We start from the raw sequence: 20,671 nt of genomic DNA, 5'->3' as shown, positions 1-20,671 counted from the left end.
GGTGAGGCGTTTCCAACGCAACACAGTAAGCCCTATTTCCGGGTGCCGCTAGTCCCGTAGTTTGTGTGGTTGCTCCAGTTATTCCTGTTTATAAGGTATGATCCGCGAGGCTAATGTTAAGCTATGTCTTTATAAGTACTTGTAGAGATACAATTGATATGTTTAAGACCTCCTCTTGTATATAAGAGCTTAAATGGTTATGTTGTATGGACACAAAGCTAGGGTGCAGTAGCACCAACATAGCTATAAAAAGTGGGTTAGTCAACTTTGGCGCCTTGGCTACTTTCCACAACAGCCTCCATACATCTCAGGTAACCTCTATATAAACACGTACTGGAACATTTTTTCTTTCATTATTTTATAATTCAGTCTTTCGCATGCTATACCTGCCTGCATCTCTCACTCAATCTTTCTTTCTCTATCCTCCACAGTGCCCAGACGTGACCATCTGCAGAGACACAGGGCTTATCAAAGCTGATGTGACCACAGAAATATAACAGAAAGTAATTCTCCTTTGTTCCTGTATCACAAGAAACTAATCTATCCTAATCAATAGATCACCACAATATCTGGTGTCAAGTGGTTTTGGAAATACAGAGAGAAGATGACCCCTTGACAAAGACACTCTCTTTAAGCCCTCAGGGATTGCAGGGTGCTGTGTCATGAATTACATTACATGTAACATTTGAACCATCACTTGTATACTGAAGACTATAATGTACAAATGTGTCACTGCTTATGTGTAATGCAGAGGAGACTCATCACTGATAACGTACTGTTTTTATATAATAACAGATACCAGTGGAGAGGATATCAGGAAGTGGCCTAAGTCAAACACACACAAAGGAACAGGATGGCCCCTGAGATCCAGGCAGTGGTACATGCGACCCAAGCCTGGCTGCGGTCCTCCTGGCACGTCCAGGTGCCCTTTGCCTGGCTGGAAGCTTGTGTGGAGTGGCTGCAGGAAGAGGCAGGAGGAGCAGGCCGCCTGTCACAGCAGCAAATCAACCAACAGGTAGGCAGGATGAATGTCTAACTGTACAGCCGAAGGCATGATGGTCACAGACTAGAGTCGGCTCAGTTGTCATGGAGATAGCTCAGTTGTGACTATGACGTTGTAAGTATGGGACTTGGGTCATGTGTTAACAGGTGGTCATATGTAGGGAGGCTGAATAATCTCCTCGAAATAGACTGTTTGTGTCTCTTTCTTTATTGTATGAGATTAAATTCCAGTATCCCTCCACGCTAAACTCAGAGCATGATATAAGCAGCTATTTTATTTATCTTGGCGTCCCATATTACCTCAAAAGATGCTATACACAGTGTGGGAACCCTACACAAACATGCAGTGCACAGAGACCACATCTCATTGAATCGTGGTGCAGACCGTCATCAAAAGCCCACAACCACGGTTTTACCACTGGACCCTGAGACGAGGAAAACCACGCTACAATGGGTAGTGATCAGCAAAAGTGGGCGATTGAAGAGTGAAAGAACACCTCCTGGTCTGACAAATCCTGGTTGCTGTTGCAACACGCTGATAGCAGGGCAACATTTTTGTGTAAACAGCATGAATCCATCCTGCCTGGTGTCAGCTGTACCAGCTGGTGGTGGCGTCATGTGGGGTATGTTTTCCTGCATTTACGCATCATTTGTACGCCACAGTGAACCTAAATATTGTTGTTGAACAGCTGCGTCCCTCTATGACCAGAGTCTATTCCTCTTTCTCTTTTTTTAATAGACACTTGGAAAGGGTAATGCTTCATATCTTAAGGCACAGATTACTTCCTGATGGTTCCAGGAACATGACAGTGATATCAGTTGATTCAAGCGGTCAGCATGGTCACTTCACCTGAGAGAGCACTTCAGTGTTGTAGATTGAGATGTTCAAATCACGAATAAGGGACTTTATGATAGTACTGAGTCACCATGCCTCAACATTACTGTGATACTTGTATTAGTTAGCCATAATTTGATGGCCCTTTATGTAATGGAAGTGAATGTACCTTATTCTTTATCATGTCACAGAATATTAAGTATAGAATAATAGATATATAATACTGAGTCTAATGAAATAGGTCTTGTGGTGGGAAATAAACTTGCTGTAAACTGCATGACGTGAAATTTTAGGCGCTGGACCAGTGGCTGTTGACAGACCTGAGGGATCTGGGCCACCCTGTTCTCCCTGAGGGTCTCTCTCAGGCCCAGAAGACTCAACTCAGCGGCACCTTCTGTGTCCAGGTACAGACTTGTAGATCAAATATTTAACGCTATATATATTGTATCTCATGCTTACTGTTTGACTTTATCTTAGGGATGATTCCCATTTATCAGTAGCTGCATGTTTCACTCACAAACAAGACCAGCAATTCAGCTAACTGTCATGTACAGTATTGTGTATCAGTTATTCTGTTTACAATTGAAGTGTCAAACATTTCATTAGATATTTAAGAAATTCAAATACAGGGAAAACATAACATAATCAAAGGTCCCACTCTGTTTTAGGTTGACTCATTAATAGACATCAGCCAGCCTGCGTACAGTCAGCTGCAGAAGTGGAGGGGCTCAGACTGTGGCAACGACGAGGTGTCTGCTGTCACGCAGGCCACCCAGAGGCCCTGGGAAGCCAAACCAACCCGTATGCTACTATTGCAGGTCAGAGGCATGTATGAAATGAAATAGGTATATAAATATGCATCCTTTGAATTTTGATTTTGTGCTTGTGCTTGGTAATGGTAATGCTTGGTGATAACACTTTATTTGGATAGTCAGCCTACAGATAGTTTATGGGGTACTGGTAACATTTCAACAGCATATTAGTTGAGATTCAACAAGTCAACTGTTTTACTATGTCTGTGGATGTTTAATAAATTATCTACAGAGTATATGTGGCCATTATGAACACACCTACACTGAGCTATTCACTCAAGCAGCATAGCTTCAATGAATAATTCTAGTTCAACTAGATTATTCTGAGACGATGAAGTGAATTGTCACATATACTCTAAAGATAAACATCTACAGGCAAAGAGAAACAGTTGACTTGTTGAATCTAAACTAATAAGCTGTTGACTTGTTACAAACACAGTATAAACTAACTTCCTAACGTACAGCGAGCAGGCGAACTCTGGCAGATGGAGTGAAAAGAAGCGTCCAGATTTACTACTAGTGACACCAACACTGAGGGAGTCAATCAAGCCTTAAACGAGACTAAGCAACAGCATGCTTTTGCTCTGAAAATAGATCGGAGGTTTATGTAGCTTTGCCAAAAAAGAGCCAGGGGAGCGTTTTTTTCTAAGCAGGTGCCACATCGCATACCCTGCGTGGTGACATGCGGAGCAGGTTCGGACATCTTCATCGGGAAACACTGAAACAATCTGATGTTCACTCGCTCGTATCGCATTAGGTAAAGAAAGGATAGGAATAGCCCCAGTGCACCAAGCAGTTGCATTACACGAACAGAATATGTGATACAAGTCGGCCGTCTCTCAACTGAGACAACCTGATAGCTGTGATGAACAGTAATCAAGAATTTTCAACCAAACTCATTTTCAAAAAACAAGCAAAGAACAACAAACAATCAAATTACAAGTACCTGTAATTGGTATGTTTGTATGCGTGTATTTTGAACTCATGGCTTTTCCATCAACACTGACTTAATAAAGCATTGTGAGTGTGTCTTAGCACTTGCAGATAATTTCCCTACCATTTATTCACTCACAGCAAACAAAATTAATTAAAATAAAATTAAAATTGATGAAATTGTTTGTAGAACTTCACAACTTCTCACTCGACTAAAGGTTAGTGCAAGGTTTCCATTAAAGATCCATGTAGCAGAAAACTCACATTGTACACACACTGGTAGTGACTACAGAGTATTTTACATTACAAATGCAGTGTTACATTATTCACCAGTGTATGCAATTGTCCTCAGTGAACTGTCCAACCATCCTTTACGACCAGGCTTTGTCTTCATGTGTTTGGTTGGGTAGAATAATGAAGACTTCTGCTTCTCTTCCTAACTGAATCAGAGTGGACAATCAGTCGGAGCATATGAAAGAGTAAATTGCTGGAATATAAGGCGCAGACTGTAATTTTCACCTTAAGTAATACACTTGTCACTGCTCTATGGTTTCTCAAGAATAGTGGTGGTGTTGCTTAGAAACGTTGCAATGGCTTTTTCCTCTTTTTTTTCTTTTTTTCTTTTTTTTTACTGTGTCTGAGACCTGAAGTCTCACAATTCTAGGAGTCATGGGATACAAAGAGCCATGGTAGTTTAAAATACACTGGAATCACTGTCCAAAATCACTGGAACAATTTTCAAAAAATAATAATTTTCAAAGTCTGTGTTTGAACCAGCAGTAAAGTTCTGAGAAGTTTTGCAGCTAAGCAACCTACAGCGTGACTTACAGTGTGACAGCTACATGTCACTGGTAAAAATGCATGAAGGTGTTTTAGTGTCATTTGTTGTTCCACTTTCAGAATGTTTAACAATGCAGTGAAGCAAGGCTCAGGCAGCAATGATGTTTAGACTTCTTTTGTAACATTTTCAAAATGTAAGTCTGTAATAATTACACAATCATCTCCCTGTTCAGCTGTTTGTGGTCAAATACACAATCTCTGTTGTGCAGGTGACAGATGGAGTCCAGAGCTTGGAGGCCATGGAGTATCAGTCAATCCCTGCGCTCAGCACAGCTCTCAGGTTAATAATCAATCTCTGAAATGTTTTATTATTTGATTTTTTTCTTCCTTTCTTTTTACATCTTTCCAGCTACTGCATCCAATAGTACCTAAAAGAAACAGAGGGACTGCTGTTACTTATTTATGTGGGGTATTTTTTTAGATTGTGGTTGGAGATGTCATGGAATCAAAAATGAAATCAAAGTTTCTCAAGAATTAAGAAAATAGGAGTGACTTTCTGGAGTTTTTGTACCATATATTTTTGAGAATTAAACTATATGTTTAATTGTTGGCTCTTGTCACCCCAAGGCCTGGTGTGAAGCTGCAGCTGCATGGGCAGATGGTTTGCAGACTTGGGATGCTTCTGTTGGGGCCGACCAACATCAAGGTCCTGGGTGGTGAGGTGGAGGACCTGGTGGAGAGGAATCAACAGGTAAACTGTTGGTTTCCCTTGCTGATTTGAGACAACACATCTTTATGCTTTCTTTTCTTTTTCATTTAAAACAGCATTTTGACATTAAAGCTACAGTTGGTAATTTTAGTAAGAAATAACTCCATCATATTAGCTGAAACTGTCACTATATTCACACAGCATTAAATTAGAAAGATCATTTGTGGAAAAATTAGTCCTCTGCCTACTTTATTGTCCTGCATTTCTAATTTACTTTACTGCACGTGAAAGAAAACAACCAATCACAACTGAGGAGTCACTAAAGCAGCTGTCAGTCATGTTAATCACTGCTCGTGAACTGTAGTCAAACAGTCAAACTAGGCAGCACTGATCAAATATGAATCAAGATTATGTTGCTGCATTGCTGATTTCTGCTTTAACTGTTTTCAGAAACATATATTAGTGTACTTTTTAGCTGTAAAATGAGAAAGTTTGTGACCCAGCTGCCATGTTGGATACAGTTAAATGGGAGTACCAAGCACCTCCCACCAACTAGAACCAATGTTCTGTGTCTACAGCTAAACAGTACATGAAAATATGTTTCTGAAAACATTTGAGGCGAGAAATAGGTAATGCAGTAGCAGAATCTTGGTTCATATTTAATCAGCACTGCCTAGTTTGACAACTTGACCGTAGTTCAAGCAGTGATTGACATGATCTACAACTGCATAACAGACTCCTCGGCTCAGATTGGTGGTGCTGGTTTCTGCAAATATGACACAAAATTATTTTCAGAAAAGTTGCGTACAGATGTGTGTGTACAGATCCTGTGGTATATTTCTATACTACTATGACAGGGCAAGATTCTGTGTCGGACGCTGGGACTTCCTGAGGAGGAGCAGCAGGAGGGGGAGGAGGCTCCACCAGCACCACAACAAGGTATATTTAATTCAATTAGACAATTTATATGTTTATAAAATAAGTCACGCTGAAGACTGGTAATGGATGCCTTATTTCTTAGTTTAATTTGCCCTTTTTAGGATTGAAAATAATCGTGCTACTTTTTGCTTTCTCCTCAGGTAACCAGGAAGTGGAGGACCTGGAGGTGGATGATGCAGAGTTGTTGGCAGCCAGTCTGGAGGCCCGGGAGGAGGTGGAATGGGTTCAGGTTGAGCCTATTCAAGACAGTGGCTACAGGACGCTCAGTGTGACCTCCACTCAGTCCTGGAGAAGCTCCACTGTCAGGAGCCTTGTATCGACAGCCTCATCTAGGTGAGTGGTTATCAACATGATGTCTTGACATTTTAAGCTGGAACTCCACAGTGCTCAATGCCGGGAAAATAAACCTTGACATTTTAAATTTTAGCATAATGTTTGCCTTCAGAAAAAATATCAGCATTTATCTTTCAGCTACTTTAGGGAGCATTTAACACTAACTCCACACAAGCTGTCTGACTTCAGGCTGTGATCAAAAATAAGACTTACAGGGACAGTTCACCCCATAATCAAAAATCCATATTTTGTCTCTTACCTGTAGCACTAAACATCAGTCTAGATTGTATTGTTGTGAGTTGCCGAGTGTTGGAGATATCGACTGTAGAGATGTCTGCTTTCTCTTGAATATAAGGGAACTAGATGGCACTCGTCTTGGTCAAATGTAAAAGAAAAAAAAAACTCAGTGCTTACATCTCACACTGTCAAAATGGTTCCTACATGGTACTGCTTTTGATATCTGACTTAAAACTATCTTGGACCTGCATGGTAAATGGGCTTTCACTTTCTCATCATCATCTGACCACTCAAAGCGATTTTTACACTACGAGTCACATTCACCCATTGACACATTGGTGGCCGAGGCTACCATACAACCACCTGCGACCTGCTATTCAGTTTTTAACACACTCACACATTGATGGAACAGCCATCAAGAGCTTCAGTATCTTGCTTAAAGGGATAGTGCACCCAAAAATGAAAATTCAGCCATTATCTACTAACTCTCATGCTGAGGAACGCTCTGGTGAAGTTTTAGAGTCCTTATATCCATTGCGGAGATCGGCGGGCGGCGCGGATAGCACACCTAATGGCAGACGGCGCCCCAGACTAACGTCCAAGAACACAAAATTGAATCCACAAAGTATCTCCATACTGCTCATCCATAGTGATCCAAGTGTGCTGCAGCCGCGACATAAAATGTTGTTTCGAAAAACGTCATATGAACTCTGTTTTTAGCCTCACTGTAGCTTGTAGCTCTGACTGCTTCTCTGTGCTCCTCATTCATGTGTGCATGCTTGCGCGTGACCAGCGAAAGCATGAGTTTTGCTTACCCGTGTTTACATCACGTGACACGTGCACCGCAGGGAGAGACAACAGTAACCACAGTCGCTAAAAGATAATTTGCACTACGGTCTTTTAGCAAAGGACAGCCCAACATGTCTGAAGACTTTGAAACTGAGGAGGAACAGCATTTCTTTGTTGAGCCGTATTTGTTTGAGCCTGAGTATACGCATGGAACTCAGGCTATTGGACGAAGCAGCCGCCACAGCTCATGAGCCTAACCCTCAGCCAGCCGCAGAATACCGGAGTCGAGCACTGGAAACCTGGTGGTGTAGTTGTTTCAAATGCAAAGCAATGCCAACGGATGAGGAAAGTGTTTGCTGCTCAGACTGGGAATTGGCGATGCCTGTACTTGAGAATCTGGACATCAGTACTGACGAGACTGCTGCTCTTTAAAGATCACCGATCACCCTGAGCGCGCACACGTGAGCGCGGAGCACAGAGAAGCAGTCAGAGCTACAGGCTACAGTGAGGCTAAAAACAGAGTTCATATGACATTTTTCGAAATAACTTTTTATGTCGTGGCTGCAGCACACTTGGATCACTATGGATGAACAGTATGGAGATACTATGTGGATTCAATTTTGTGTTCTTGGACGTTAGTCTGGGGCGCCGTCAGCCATTAGGTGTACTAGCCGCTCCCCCCGCCGATCTCCGCAAGGGATGCGAGGACTCTAAAACTTCACCAGAGCTTGCCTAAGTATGAGGGTGAGTAGATAATGGCTCAATTTTCATTTTTGGGTGCACTGTCCCTTTAAGGATACTTCGACATGCAGACTGGAGGGGCCGGGGATCGAACCGCTGATATTCTGATTAGTGGATGACCCGTTCTACCTTTGAGCCACAGCTGCCCATCTTGTTTTTTTCAAAATTATTTTTAGCTCGGAAAAAATATTTTTGACAAGAGCAATATATTCCCATGTCATTGGACTTTGTCATTTGGTTGCATTTTGGTTGTGACGTCGGGTGATGATCAAGTCTCTTCTGTAGTGGAATTAACATCATGTTATGCATACATTGTGATGGCTCACCAGCAGATGAAATAGAATGCTTCTCAATGTATGTAATATTCAGTCATTGTGCAAAATGAGAAAAAGCATGTTGGTCGGTTCTGATGGTTTATTTTAAAGCCGATATTGGCCGATACTGATGATGTACCGATATTATCTGCATGTCGGCCAATCCCGATAGTTCATTTCGAAGCCAATATCTGCAGATACCGATGACATGCAGACATTATTGTGCATCCCTACTGATGACAGATGATGTTGATATTTTGTGGTTATAAGTCATATTGTTCAGCAATGAGATTCCAACGTCTCAGACCAATGTCATCCTGACATAGAACAACAACATGTAGTTGTAAGGTATGGAAAATAAAACCCAACGTCTGCAAATGCCATGATATTAACGTCCACACAATGTGATATTCTATTAGACATTTAAAATATCGTTAACCCAATTTTCATTTCAACCAAAATTTAACACAGTCTGACATAAGAGCCCAACTAAACTCTCTGATGTCACACTGACATTTGGTGCCAGCTTGGTTTGAATTTTGGGGGTATTAACACTGTTACAAACACTTGCTGATTTAAAGCTGTCTTAACTCAGACCAACATTTTTGGCCGGTCTCTTGCAGAAGTGAAGCCTCTGAACTCTCGTACAGAAGTGGTTTCAACCAGAGCAACAGAGGTGGTTTAGTCCAAGGTCATCGCTACGGAAACGAACAAGAGGATTCTGACCTCTCCATTCAACAAGAGATCCCAGATCACTACATGGCAGACGAAGACTTTCCTGATGAAGACTTTGACGATCTTCCCCTGGATGAGTTGGACAGTGTGATTTTTCAAGAAAGTCCAAATGTTGCTGCACAGTCTGACAGCAGTCACAGAAACACGCCACACAACAACAACAACAACAACAGAATAACAGGAAGTCCTAACAGAGCAACAAAAGCCCAAACTGCTCAGTTTGAGCAGCACACTTTGGATGGCTCTGGGTCAAGGCTTAGTTCTAGCAACTCCAGATCCACCACACAGAAAAGAGACTATCAAGGCTGCGCTAAAGGAGCTACAGTGAAGTCCTGTAACCTAGCAGCAGCTTCAGGGCCAACACATGAATTAGAGGTTGTTACTAATGATGAGAGCGATTTCATGGATGAAGATATGGACTGCCTTCTGGCTGAGGTAGAAACTGGGATGCCAAATCAGCTCCCTGTTCAACAAGGACTTAGTAGAGACAGAGAGAGCGCCACCAACAAAACAGTAACTTCAATCTCCAATTGTGGACTTGCTGGTGACTCATTAGCAAGTTCTATTAAGACAAAACCTGCATTTGAGAGCTCGCTCACGACACCCCAGGGGCAAAATTATACCTCAAACTCTGCAGTATCTGATAGACCATCTTGCAGCTCGGTCCCTGCTGTCACTCTGACCTCTCCACCTTTCACCTATTTGTGCCTGCTAGAAGAGACAATGTCCAAACCACACCCTCACACCACAGAGATCCGCGTCAAAGCTTTCATTGTGACTCTCTTGGGGAAACTGAGTAGCAACAGCGGTCTTTGGAGCGTCTGCGCTACGATATCTGATGGAACTGGTTACCTGGACGTGGAGCTGTCCAATGAGGTGTTGACGGGCCTGCTCGGCTTCTCTGTGGCGGAGAAGGGGGCTCTGAAGCGTGACCCAGCCCGGAGAGGTGAGCTGGACACTGGGATGAGGAGGTGTCAGGAAGGGCTGGTGGACATGTGCTGTGTTATGACCATCGTGGTTGAAGCAGGCGGCAGGAAAGCTGTGGTGACCAAGGCGGACCCCATCAGTGAGAAAGTAGTCCAGGAGCTTGAGCAGAGGGTGAGAGAGAGGAGAAAATAGACACGGAGGAGAGGTTGGGGGGGAGTTGGTGATAATGAGAAAATTACAGGCAACAGAAAAGTATATTGGCCTTAAGCAGAGATGCAAAATTGAATGAAACTAAGGTGTTTTTTTTAGGACTGGTCATCAACCTTCCCTTCTGCTTCAGATTTGGAGAGCAGTTGTGTTGTCATGCGTCTCATCTGCTGTAGGTGGATGTGAATTCTGTCATTTATCATTAGAGGATTTCATTCATCTATTCAGGCAGCGATTTTCTGCTTGACATGCACTGCATTGCTCCCAAGCAAAGTAAACAGATCTATAACATCGACACTGCGTATAAACGATTGGTCATCAACATATTAGGTCAAACTAGTCAGAGCTGAGCATCCCAAATTGTATATAATAATTGTATATAAAAACTACGAAGAGAAGTGTGAGGCATGTGAGACGAGAGAAGGGAATCGTGGGAGAAAATAATTCATATTCTGATTGTTGTAATGAATTGCCAGCCTTTGCATTCATTCAGTACATCCATTACTTCTGACTGAAAAATGATTGAATATCCAAGGGCAGCGTGGGTCTTTAATAAACTCCCCCTGAGGAGAATGAGAGGAAAGGGAGATAAAGGAGAGGCCATGAGCTTCGATTATTTTTGTTCATTATGAAGCCTCATCTGTGTTTTTGTCTTTGATGAATACATATACCGCAGATTTGATGCTTTGCCTTAATTCTCTGTATATTGAAATAAAATTGTTTTTAAAGGTTTTATCATTTTCTGTTACACACTTTGACTAATAAAACATGCCTGAAGTTAAAATGCTCGCTGCTAATTTTATCTTTCCATCGCTCCTTGTTAAGTGAGGATTGTATTCCTCAAGAATAACAAGAAAAAATCAATAAGCGGACAGAGAGGCAGTGTTTCATTTGCTTCGTAATAGTCTTATTAAATGCACCTTTGGGATATGCGCTGTTTAAGCACACATAATAGTAATTAAAAGTAGCCCTGCAGTATTATCTCGTCTAGAGGTAGAAACGTGTCTTCGACAATTTGTACTACTCAAATTAATTTGTGTCTTGCCTGCCGTCATACAATATAATTAGGCATCTCTTATAGTTTAATGTTCTCGGTGTGAAAATGAGCAAAATGCAGGCTAATAAAGGTACCGCAGAGGATGTATGTTATTACATACGCGTGCTTACATGTGTGCGTCTGTGTGTGTTCGTTCAGGAGAGCACATACATGTTACTGTCGTGGCGCTGTGTGCACTTCCATTCAGGTAGCTGGTCTCGGTTCATTAAGGGCTAATCAGGTTGAATGTCTAAATCAGGACCCTGCTATGCATGTCGATAACCTGTTACGTGCTAATGAGGCTGGATACGACGGGGGAGGGGGAGAGAGGCAACCCATAGGGAGGGACAAGTGGAATAAATATTGGGTGATAGAGTAAATGAAACAAGAGGGGAGTGTTGTCTCGATTGTGCTGCAGTCAGACCTCACTGTATACACACTGTAACATGTCATTAATGACAGGTGGCTGTTATGGTGAGCACCCAGTGTGGCTGTGTTCAAAATTATATGGCAAAATACATGTGTTCATGGTCAACAGGTCTATGTAGTCTGGTTTTACGTAAGCAAGAAGAGGAACTAACAAAACGACCTGCCCATGGAAGTCAGGTCGGCAGTCAGTGATCTCTTCAAAGTCCTCTCTTAAATCATACTTTTATCAGAGAGCCTCTGATTTCACTTGAGTTTTATTTTACTTTGAACTGTCTTTTTTTTTTCTCAGTTTTGAAACATATTTTTTTAAATCCATTTTCATTTAAAACCTGTTGATTTTATGACTTGTCTGTTTCATTTTGTGGTCTTGTGAAGGACTTTATTATGCTGTTGAAGAGGACTCTTTAGAGTGCACTAACACAGTGGTTCCCAACTGGTCCAACCCCAGGGTCCAGATTTCTCCTTAGTCATCAGTTCAAGGTCCACACAGTCTAACATATTAAGTGTCACATTTGCATTTGGCCATGTGGTCAAGCTAGTTCGCTGTCTCTGTCAAGTAGCTGTCCATTAGTCAGTCATGCAACAGCAGAAAATGGCACTTCAAAATAAAAGCTTTGTGCCAGAAATTCACTGTATTTAAAAAATGAGGTGTTTTTTTTTAACAGACGTCACACATTTGTGAGTCACTTGCTGTTCATTCAGAATGGATCCATGACCCGCTTTTGGACCGCAACCTTCCAGCTGGGAACCACTGCACTTACATATTAAAGTACCATTATACTTTTTTTGGCACAAATTGTTGTATAAGTCAAAAGAAGCTGCATCTGACGCAGGACTCAGCAAGAAGGATTTCCTGAATGCCCGCGGCAAATACAATGCCGTGCCAGGCTAGTTAATCTAGCAACTTACGTGCCCAATCGGGCGAGCACACAAGCGTACTGCTGCCACATCAGGAAAAAAATAATGGATCGGTATTACGTTATAACATGAAAAGTTTGTTGTTCTAACAAGAAGTTTTTCACGTAATAACAATATAGTTTCGTGTTATCCGTGTTTTGGGCCATGGTGATGCCTGGTCATTGCAAATAGCCAAGTGTCAAATCACAGCCGGAGTGTATGGGTGCACCTCTTCCCGAGACCAAATATTGCATTATAATGTGGAACTTTTGATGTCCTAACAATATAAATGATCACATTATACTGTAGAACTTTTCACATTTTTACAATATAAGTTATCACGTTTTAACTTGAAAATATATTGTTATAATGTGAAAAACTTCTTGTTAGAACAATAAACTTTTCACGTTATAACGTAATACTGACCCATTATTTTTTTCCTGGTGTGGCAGCAATACGCTTCTGTAGGCAAGTGCTACCAAAGAAATTAACAGTACTGAATGACAATTACCTTTAGTCTTTTTGTTATTTGAAAACTGCTAAAAAGAGAGCAACAGTACAATACAATAACACAACAACAAACAGCATGTTAGCACAAACAGACATGCAAGCAACATGAAGCACCAACACACAGATTAGCATTACACGCAGACATGCAGAGCAGCAATAGAAAGTAAACACTGATAAAACAGAAAAGTCATTATGTATGGTCAAATTCCCTAACACACAAGCCATGTGACAGAAAGTTACTTTTGCTGTTAATGAAATAGATATTTCATACATACCCATGCAGAGTTGGCTGCCCGGCAACGGGCAAGGACATAAAGCAACTTAGCAGCAGGTTAGCTAGAAATAATAAGAACAGTGTTTCAGTGAGCAGTGTACTGTGTTGATTAGAAATGTTCACATATCTGATTGTCCAAAAAGCAGGTCTTGAGCCTGTGTTTGAAGGTGTGATAGGTGTTATCTGCAAGGGTCTCCTTCTTGAGGGGCACAACATTTCTTGCATTCTGTCAGCCATCTTGGTTTTGAGAGATTTTTGTTGCACTGACACTGTCATGACGCACCAGGGTCCACTGAAGTGACTTAAATGCACCATATCATCAAAACCCATGTATATACAAGAACATGGCTTTTTAATAGCTGTCCATTATAGTGACCACTATATGCAAAAGGGTCAAAATTTATAAAAAGAATATTGTTGGTTGTAATTATGGCGAAGATCATGCGATCAAAAGCTATGACTAATAATCGATCTCGACATCAGAACGGTTTTTCTATGGCAGTTTCAGACATCAGTAATGATTTTTTATTGCTCAACTTTTCAGCCTCTGTGGACAACAAGTCTTTAATGTGCTCAGAAAAAACAAGAGAACTGGACGAACTCTGCTGATGAAGATCACGTGACTGATTGTAAAATCAATTTTGTCAAAGGTTTTAGTGTTCTTTGTTCTTTGAAGGCACTTTTTAGCATTAAAAGACAATTGAGTGTCAAATAAAGTCAAGTAATATATTACATGATGATATAATGTGAATTTACTCAAGTACTACATAAATACCAACAACACATGAATGTTTGCTTGCTTTGGTCCGAATCACTTCAAACATCTGTAACATTTAAATGTTTAAATATTAGGTTACCGGTATATATCAATAATTATGGTCCATAAATATAATGCGTATAATGAAATAACACCTTTCAAGGGGCCATTTTGCAAAGTGGCATATTTTATTTTTTATTTTTTCAATTTATTTTTGCTGATGACACCCTTGTACTACATAAGCAAAATGTTAAATGCCGGACTACTGTGATGGTGTTTTAAAACCTAAGTGAAGCATCTGAGTACTTCCTCCACCACCACTTAAGTATATGAATATGAAAAGGATATATATAAATATAGCCTTTTAGGCAGTAAATTACAGGACGGAAGTTGGCAGGGAACAAGCTCGGCAAAGAGAACACGACCCTCAGAGATCTTTTATGAAGCTTATGACCTTCATCATTTCCTCCTAAGTGTATAACATGTGCACTGTGGGTCTGGAGTTCAGTGAAAGGCTGGACTGCATAGTCTTGTGAGGAAATTACAATTTTTGAGTCTTTAAAAGTTTGTCATGCAGCGGCACATGATAAATGACATATTTCAGAAGCAGCATGAGAAAGTGCTCGGCCACCCTAATAGCTTTCCATTTGCAATATTATTTCCTCGATTTTAGTCTTCCACTTCTGTCTCAGTCCGGAGCGGTAGCAGGGAGAAAAATATGCTTTTTCATTCCCCTGTGAGTTTGGATGTACCTTTCCAAATTGCAGATAGCAGGCGAGTGGAGGAGACTGAGACAGGGGGGACGGAGGACTGTGCTAATTTCTCTAATGCTCATATACAGCTGCACTGTACCTCTTTGGTCATTACAAATATCAATGAAAAAAATACATGAGCAATCCTAATCCCCCTCCTGCTGCAGCAGATGTAATTTTCTTTGGCCTATTACATTTAGTAATGAAAAATCCACTTAGACAGCTCAACCTCTCTTTTAGGCCTCCATCAAAATGAGCAAATGGTTTCTCCTCATGGCAAAAACATACCTCTTTACGTGTGTGTGTGTGTGTGTGTGTGTGTGTGTGTGTGTGTGTGTGTGTGTGTGTGTTTGTGTGCGTGCATGTGTGAGTGTGTGTGTGTGTGTGTGTGTGTGTGCAGGCTTGAGGATGTGAATCATTAAAGGAATAGAAAATTATGAGGAACTCGGACTAAGGTAACAATAAAGTACCTTCCTACTTTGTTTTGGCTCATCTGGATGGATGGACGGGATGATTATTGTGGTTTGAAAAGAAATGAAGAAAGGACCCATTTTGTGCTCATATTAAAGTTTTTAGGTGTTTTTTATCTCAACTGACAAAAGTAAATATTGTATATTAAAGCCCGATTATAACATCAGTGCCACAGTATACAGATTTACTATCAAATAAGACAACTCATTTTTATTATTAAGATATTTCACGCAATTTTCTCCAGTATTACAAAGTTAAATGTAGCCTAGAGCCACTCTATAAACACATGCATATAATGATAATATACAATAGATTGTAACGCAAACAAATTTGCAAGTAGAGCAGAAAAGATTCAGTGGTGGAAGAAGTACTCAGATATTATTTAAGTAAAATAACAACAGTGCAGAAATACTAGTGGTCATGAAAAGGTTTACTAAAGTATAAGTATAAATATACTTAAAGTATCAAGAGTAAAACTCATTATGTAGAATGACCCATTTTAGAAAACAATTGCATCATGGGATAATAATTATTGATGCATTGATGTGTAAGCAACATAATTGTTTGTTACTGCTGGGTCGCTGAATATATAATCTTCCATCATAATTAGATTTGATAATATATTGTATAATGGATCTAAATCTTTAAAGCAATTTGTTCCTAAAGCTGTCAAATAAAATTTAGAGTAAAAAGTACAATATTTGGCCTTCGAAATGTACCGGAGTAGGGCGGCACGGTGGTGTGGTGGTTAGCACTCTCGCCTCGCAGCAAGAGGGTTGCCAGTTCGATCCTGGGTTCGACTCCGGCTTCCTCCCACTGTCCAAAGACAGTGCAGATTGGGGACTAGGTTAATTGGTAACTCTAAATTGTCCATAGGTGTGAATGTGAGCGTGAATGGTTGTTTGTCTCTGTGTGTCAGCCCTGTGATAGTCTGGCGACCTGTCCAGGGTGTACCCTGCCTCTCGTCCGATGTCAGCTGGGATAGGCTCCAGCCCCCCCGCGACCCTCAAGAGGATGAAGCGGTTAGAAGATGAATGAATGAATGTACCGGAGTAAGAAAAAAAAGGAGCAAGTAAATAAAATTAACTCAAAATTGTACTTAAACACTACTTTCCACAAGTTCTTGTAAAACGTCCTGGTTGAGCCAAGAGTAGCTTTAGCGGTTTTAGTTGTGTCATTACATCCTCCAGTTTTGATCTTCAACTCTTTGGGGGCCACCCTGATTGTGGGCGCCAGACCGAGAAGATCAATAACTTTGACATATACGTATGAAAGATCAAAAATCCTCTGGTTGCAAACAGGACAAAAACATGGCAGTGGGGACACCGATGCCTCAGCATGTTTCAGGATATGTTAATAATCTGTTTTAAAACAATATTCAGATGCCCATATGGACACTAAAACAGGTTTTGCTTGATGTAATTATTCCTTCTGTTTATACTGGCCATTTAAAGATCCCTAAGATCCTGATGTGCTTTCATGTAGTAGATGGGGGATAAAGTCCACTGTAACTTAGAAAATGTACCTTAATTACAATGGGCCAATTTGCAGCTTTTCTAATTCTAAACTCTAAAAAAACACATAGGTAAAAAATATTGTTGAATATATTTCAGTGGTCAAGCTAATGTTGAACACATCCCCTCCCTAGACGTAGAATGCAGAAATAAAGCTATTCGACACAATGGGCCACATGCAGCATGCAGCCTCTTTTTCTTATATTTTTCTCAAAATTTCCTTGAATTAAAAAAAAAAATCAGAGAGAAAAATATAAGAGAAGTCAACTCCAGATGCACCAAATGTTCTTAACCATCCAAATCTGCTCTTACCCGATGTGCTGAATGATGAATCCCACTTGATTATAAGTAACCTATTGGCACAGGTAACGCCCCCGAAACACTATATAAGGGCAGGTGTTATGCTCTGTGCAAATACTCTGGCACATGCCTATAGAAACCGCAGAGATGCCTCCAATAGAGGCTGTAAGAACAAGAAGAACTTCTAGAGTAGTGAAACCTACGAACTAAAACATGATATTCAAGAGTGTCAGTAGTGGCGTTACAGGAAAATCAATAACTCAACAATGACAAAACATTTGTGATGCAGGAACTGTCATGTTAGAGAGATGCACTTTAACTTAGATTTAAATAAAGGTTTTAAAATCAGTGCTCTTGGTAATCCGAAAAAGCTCAGCAAACATTTATCTGTCTGATCAAACAGATCTGTGTGATTTAAAAAAAAAAACAATTTCTCTGCATAAGGTCTGGCTAGAGCATCCAACAGCAGTATGAAAGCCGCTCAGAAGCTGAAAGAACACAATATCATTCAAGGGTTTTTATAATCTTAATTGGGATCAATGAACCAATATTTCCTAAAGGTCCAGTGTGTAAGATTTAGGGGGATGTAGTGGCATCCAGCAGTGAGGACTGCAGAGTGCAACCAGCTGAAACTTGTTAGAATTTCTTCAGTGTTGAGGACGTTTTTACTGGGCGCTGAATTATTCACAGAGGTCTCTTCCTCTCCAAAACAAATGGACAAGGTGATTACATCTCGTAAATTGAACAAAGCCGTTTGATGTTACAAATCAGTGTTTCATAATGCTGTTGGGCATGTTGAAGACGGGTGGCTAGCCCAGCACCAGCTGATGCATGCTAGCCTTTTTTCTTTGATAACTTAACATCCAGACGTTTAGGAGATTTTGTACAAGGAGCCAATTTATCCACAGAAGTCTCTTCCTCTCCAAAACAAATGGACCCAGTGATCTAAACTGGTAAAAACACTAAATAACACAGTTTTACGTAAAACAAATCTGTGCTTTGATGATGCTCTTGGCACATAGGGGCTGCTAATTACATGGCCGACGCAAAAATGCAAATGGCCCTATCTAGAGCCAGGGTTTTGTTTGTCCTTTGAGGGCAACAGTAGAAACCAACCTGGTCTCATTTCAAAGTTGTCAAATATGGCACTTGGGCAGTGACATCTACGTCAGACACTGATGAAAAAAGCTGCCTTTTCACGTTGCTATGATACATGACCAGGCACCATCAGTGTGTAACAGCGCCAATGGCATCAAGGGAAACATGGCCGAACAACAAGGTAAGTTAAAAGGGCAAAAAGTCAGAGTAGGACAGGTGGGAGGGGAGGTGGATGGGTTCAACAATCACCAACTTTCACCCAGGAGACTGATGTTTGCTTCCTGTATATGAAAAGCCAAACCCCTTTTTGCCCCCAAACCTAACTATGTGCTTTTGTTGGCTAAACCTAACCATGTGTGTGCGTTGGCTAAGCGTAACCACACGTGTTTGTCATTGAAGGAAAAAAATGTCAGTGTGGTGTCGTACCGATGTAGTTTGTTCAATTTGAGACTGTATGCAAACTGAACATTTCCAGTGAAAACAAAAGTGTATTCTGAAAAGACACAATGCATGTAACAGGCTTAAGTTACCACCGTGTCTCAGAAAGTCAACAACAGATGCACCCAGGCTACCTTGCATGTCATATGTCAATGTGGAAAGTCGACAATCAAGCAGCAATATGTAACGAGGTTGGAGAGAGAATGTGTTGTAGAAAAATGGTGGTGTGACATGTTGAACCCACTCCCTATGTAGATATAAACAGCTCATTCTAAGGTAACGAAAACACTACTATTCTTATTGTCAGGTGATTGAAGACAAAAGAAAACATACTTATCATATGTTATATTCAATATCTGCTAGTATGTATCCCCCGAAATCCTATATGTAATCTAATTTTGATTCTATAATGTTCAAGCATTTCTTTGTGATGGACAAACATTGTTTGGACCGTAACAAATAGATGTTTTTTCCCTGTCTAAATAAGAGTGCTCGAAACCACTCATTAGTTTTCTCTTACCTAAGAGAAGAGCTAAACTAAGATAACAAATAACAAAATAAGAATAGATCGAGGATATGAACAAAAGTAAGAGTAAATTTGTGCGTATATTGCTTCCTGCATGAGGCCAATTGTATGAAGAGTAAGATATGGAAAAAAAACATAATGATTTTGAAGATGTAATGCTGCAATTAATGAGAAACAATTAATCTCATCTTTGACCTTGTACTGATGACTCAGGTGAATGATGGTTATCTAGACTTAATGGGAAAGCCTATTAAAGCTTGGTGAGGCAATTCTGAAAGAGTGCAGACAAACGATTGACAGGCCTATAATACAGCTGGCCTCTGTCTACATCCTACTCTCATACTACCAAGCCATTACTATCATTTGAATATGAGCAGGAAGTACTTGAGCAGCAGGACTTAAAAGAAAAGAAAGCAAAGGTACCATATAAAGAGGCGAATGGGAGATTTTGCTGTGACAAGGAAGAGAATAGATCGCTCCCCCCACTTGTCCTTTCTTTCTCCACAGAGATGAGGCAGCCTGACAAGCTGGCCATTAGGAAGGTAATTTGACAAGCTGTGCAGAGTGCTTTCGCTGCGCCCTTACACCTCTCGAACATCATGAAGCCTTGTTATGTACCCCCAAGTTAATAAAAGAATACGCGGGCTGGAAAAGACTAAAGACAAACAGGCACATGACAGCCAGCAAATCAAAGTGTTCAGGTAAACGTGGCTCTTTGAACTCAGATGAGCAACTCAGTCAATCAGTCGTCGGCCAGATGTTCATGGTCCTCACAGTGTCACTGAATTCTTCTTATGATTTATTCATGGAGGAGATTACCGCAGTTGATCTTTTGGTCATCTGGTCACGTTGTTACGCGAAGGCATCGCCGTCGTATATGTCGTTATGGTGTTAATTTATGTGGTAGGTGTGCCTGTTTGTGTGTGTGTGAGTTAATGCCTTTAATTCATGAGGCAGGATATGAGACGAAAGGTCACCATCAGGAAACCATTGGGACAACAAGGAATTAAGGGGAAATGAGATTCACCAGAAGAGATTAGGAGGTATGTAAGTTCAAGAGAGGAAACTTAGGGTGCTTTCAGACCAAGAGTTGTCTTGCTTTGGTCCAAAACAGGGACTTCTTTTGTTATAAAGTTGCATAATTGACTAGAATCGATTTGTGATCTCATGGCAGCAGTTACAAGAGAACCAGATCAAATGCCTTGTGCAAGAAAGCTGCTCTTTATTGGTCAGAATTTCCACGCAGGAAAAATCCAGGAAGTAAACAAAACATTGAAGAAGAGTACACTTGCAAGATAAATGTGACACTTTCTAATGTCACAATGGAGGGACAACTACGCAGGTTGATTTTAGCGCTGCTCATCGTGGACTATATT

General features: G+C 40.7%; 1 protein-coding gene across 1 annotated transcript; it reads left to right on the top strand.

The window, feature by feature from the left end:
• The first annotated feature begins 48 nt into the window (after positions 1-48).
• Positions 49-11,062, top strand: rmi1 (RMI1, RecQ mediated genome instability 1, homolog (S. cerevisiae)). The gene is made up of 10 exons (XM_049577898.1): positions 49-311; positions 432-503; positions 796-1,015; positions 2,131-2,241; positions 2,506-2,655; positions 4,632-4,702; positions 4,990-5,113; positions 5,929-6,010; positions 6,151-6,343; positions 9,048-11,062. The coding sequence occupies exons 3-10, from the start codon at positions 854-856 to the stop codon at positions 10,276-10,278; spliced, it is 2,124 nt and encodes a 707-aa protein (XP_049433855.1). The 5' UTR covers positions 49-311; positions 432-503; positions 796-853; the 3' UTR covers positions 10,279-11,062.
• The last annotated feature ends 9,609 nt before the right edge of the window (positions 11,063-20,671 follow it).

The sequence above is a fragment of the Epinephelus fuscoguttatus genome, linkage group LG6, assembly GCF_011397635.1.
Source record: "Epinephelus fuscoguttatus linkage group LG6, E.fuscoguttatus.final_Chr_v1".
Lineage (NCBI taxonomy): Eukaryota > Metazoa > Chordata > Actinopteri > Perciformes > Serranidae > Epinephelus > Epinephelus fuscoguttatus.
The sequence above is the reverse complement of the archived record's forward strand: the minus strand, read 5'-3'. Positions and strand labels throughout refer to the sequence as shown.

What these genes read in the sequence shown, in the direction of transcription:
- rmi1 (XM_049577898.1), top strand. Translation starts at nt 854, where the DNA reads ATGGCCCCTGAGATCCAGGCAGTGGTACATGCGACCCAAGCCTGGCTG. An exon ending in GCGCTCAGCACAGCTCTCAG is followed by an intron (nt 4,703 to 4,989) that starts GTTAATAATCAA and finishes TGTCACCCCAAG; the next exon opens with GCCTGGTGTGAAGCTGCAGC. An exon ending in TGGTGGAGAGGAATCAACAG is followed by an intron (nt 5,114 to 5,928) that starts GTAAACTGTTGG and finishes CTACTATGACAG; the next exon opens with GGCAAGATTCTGTGTCGGAC.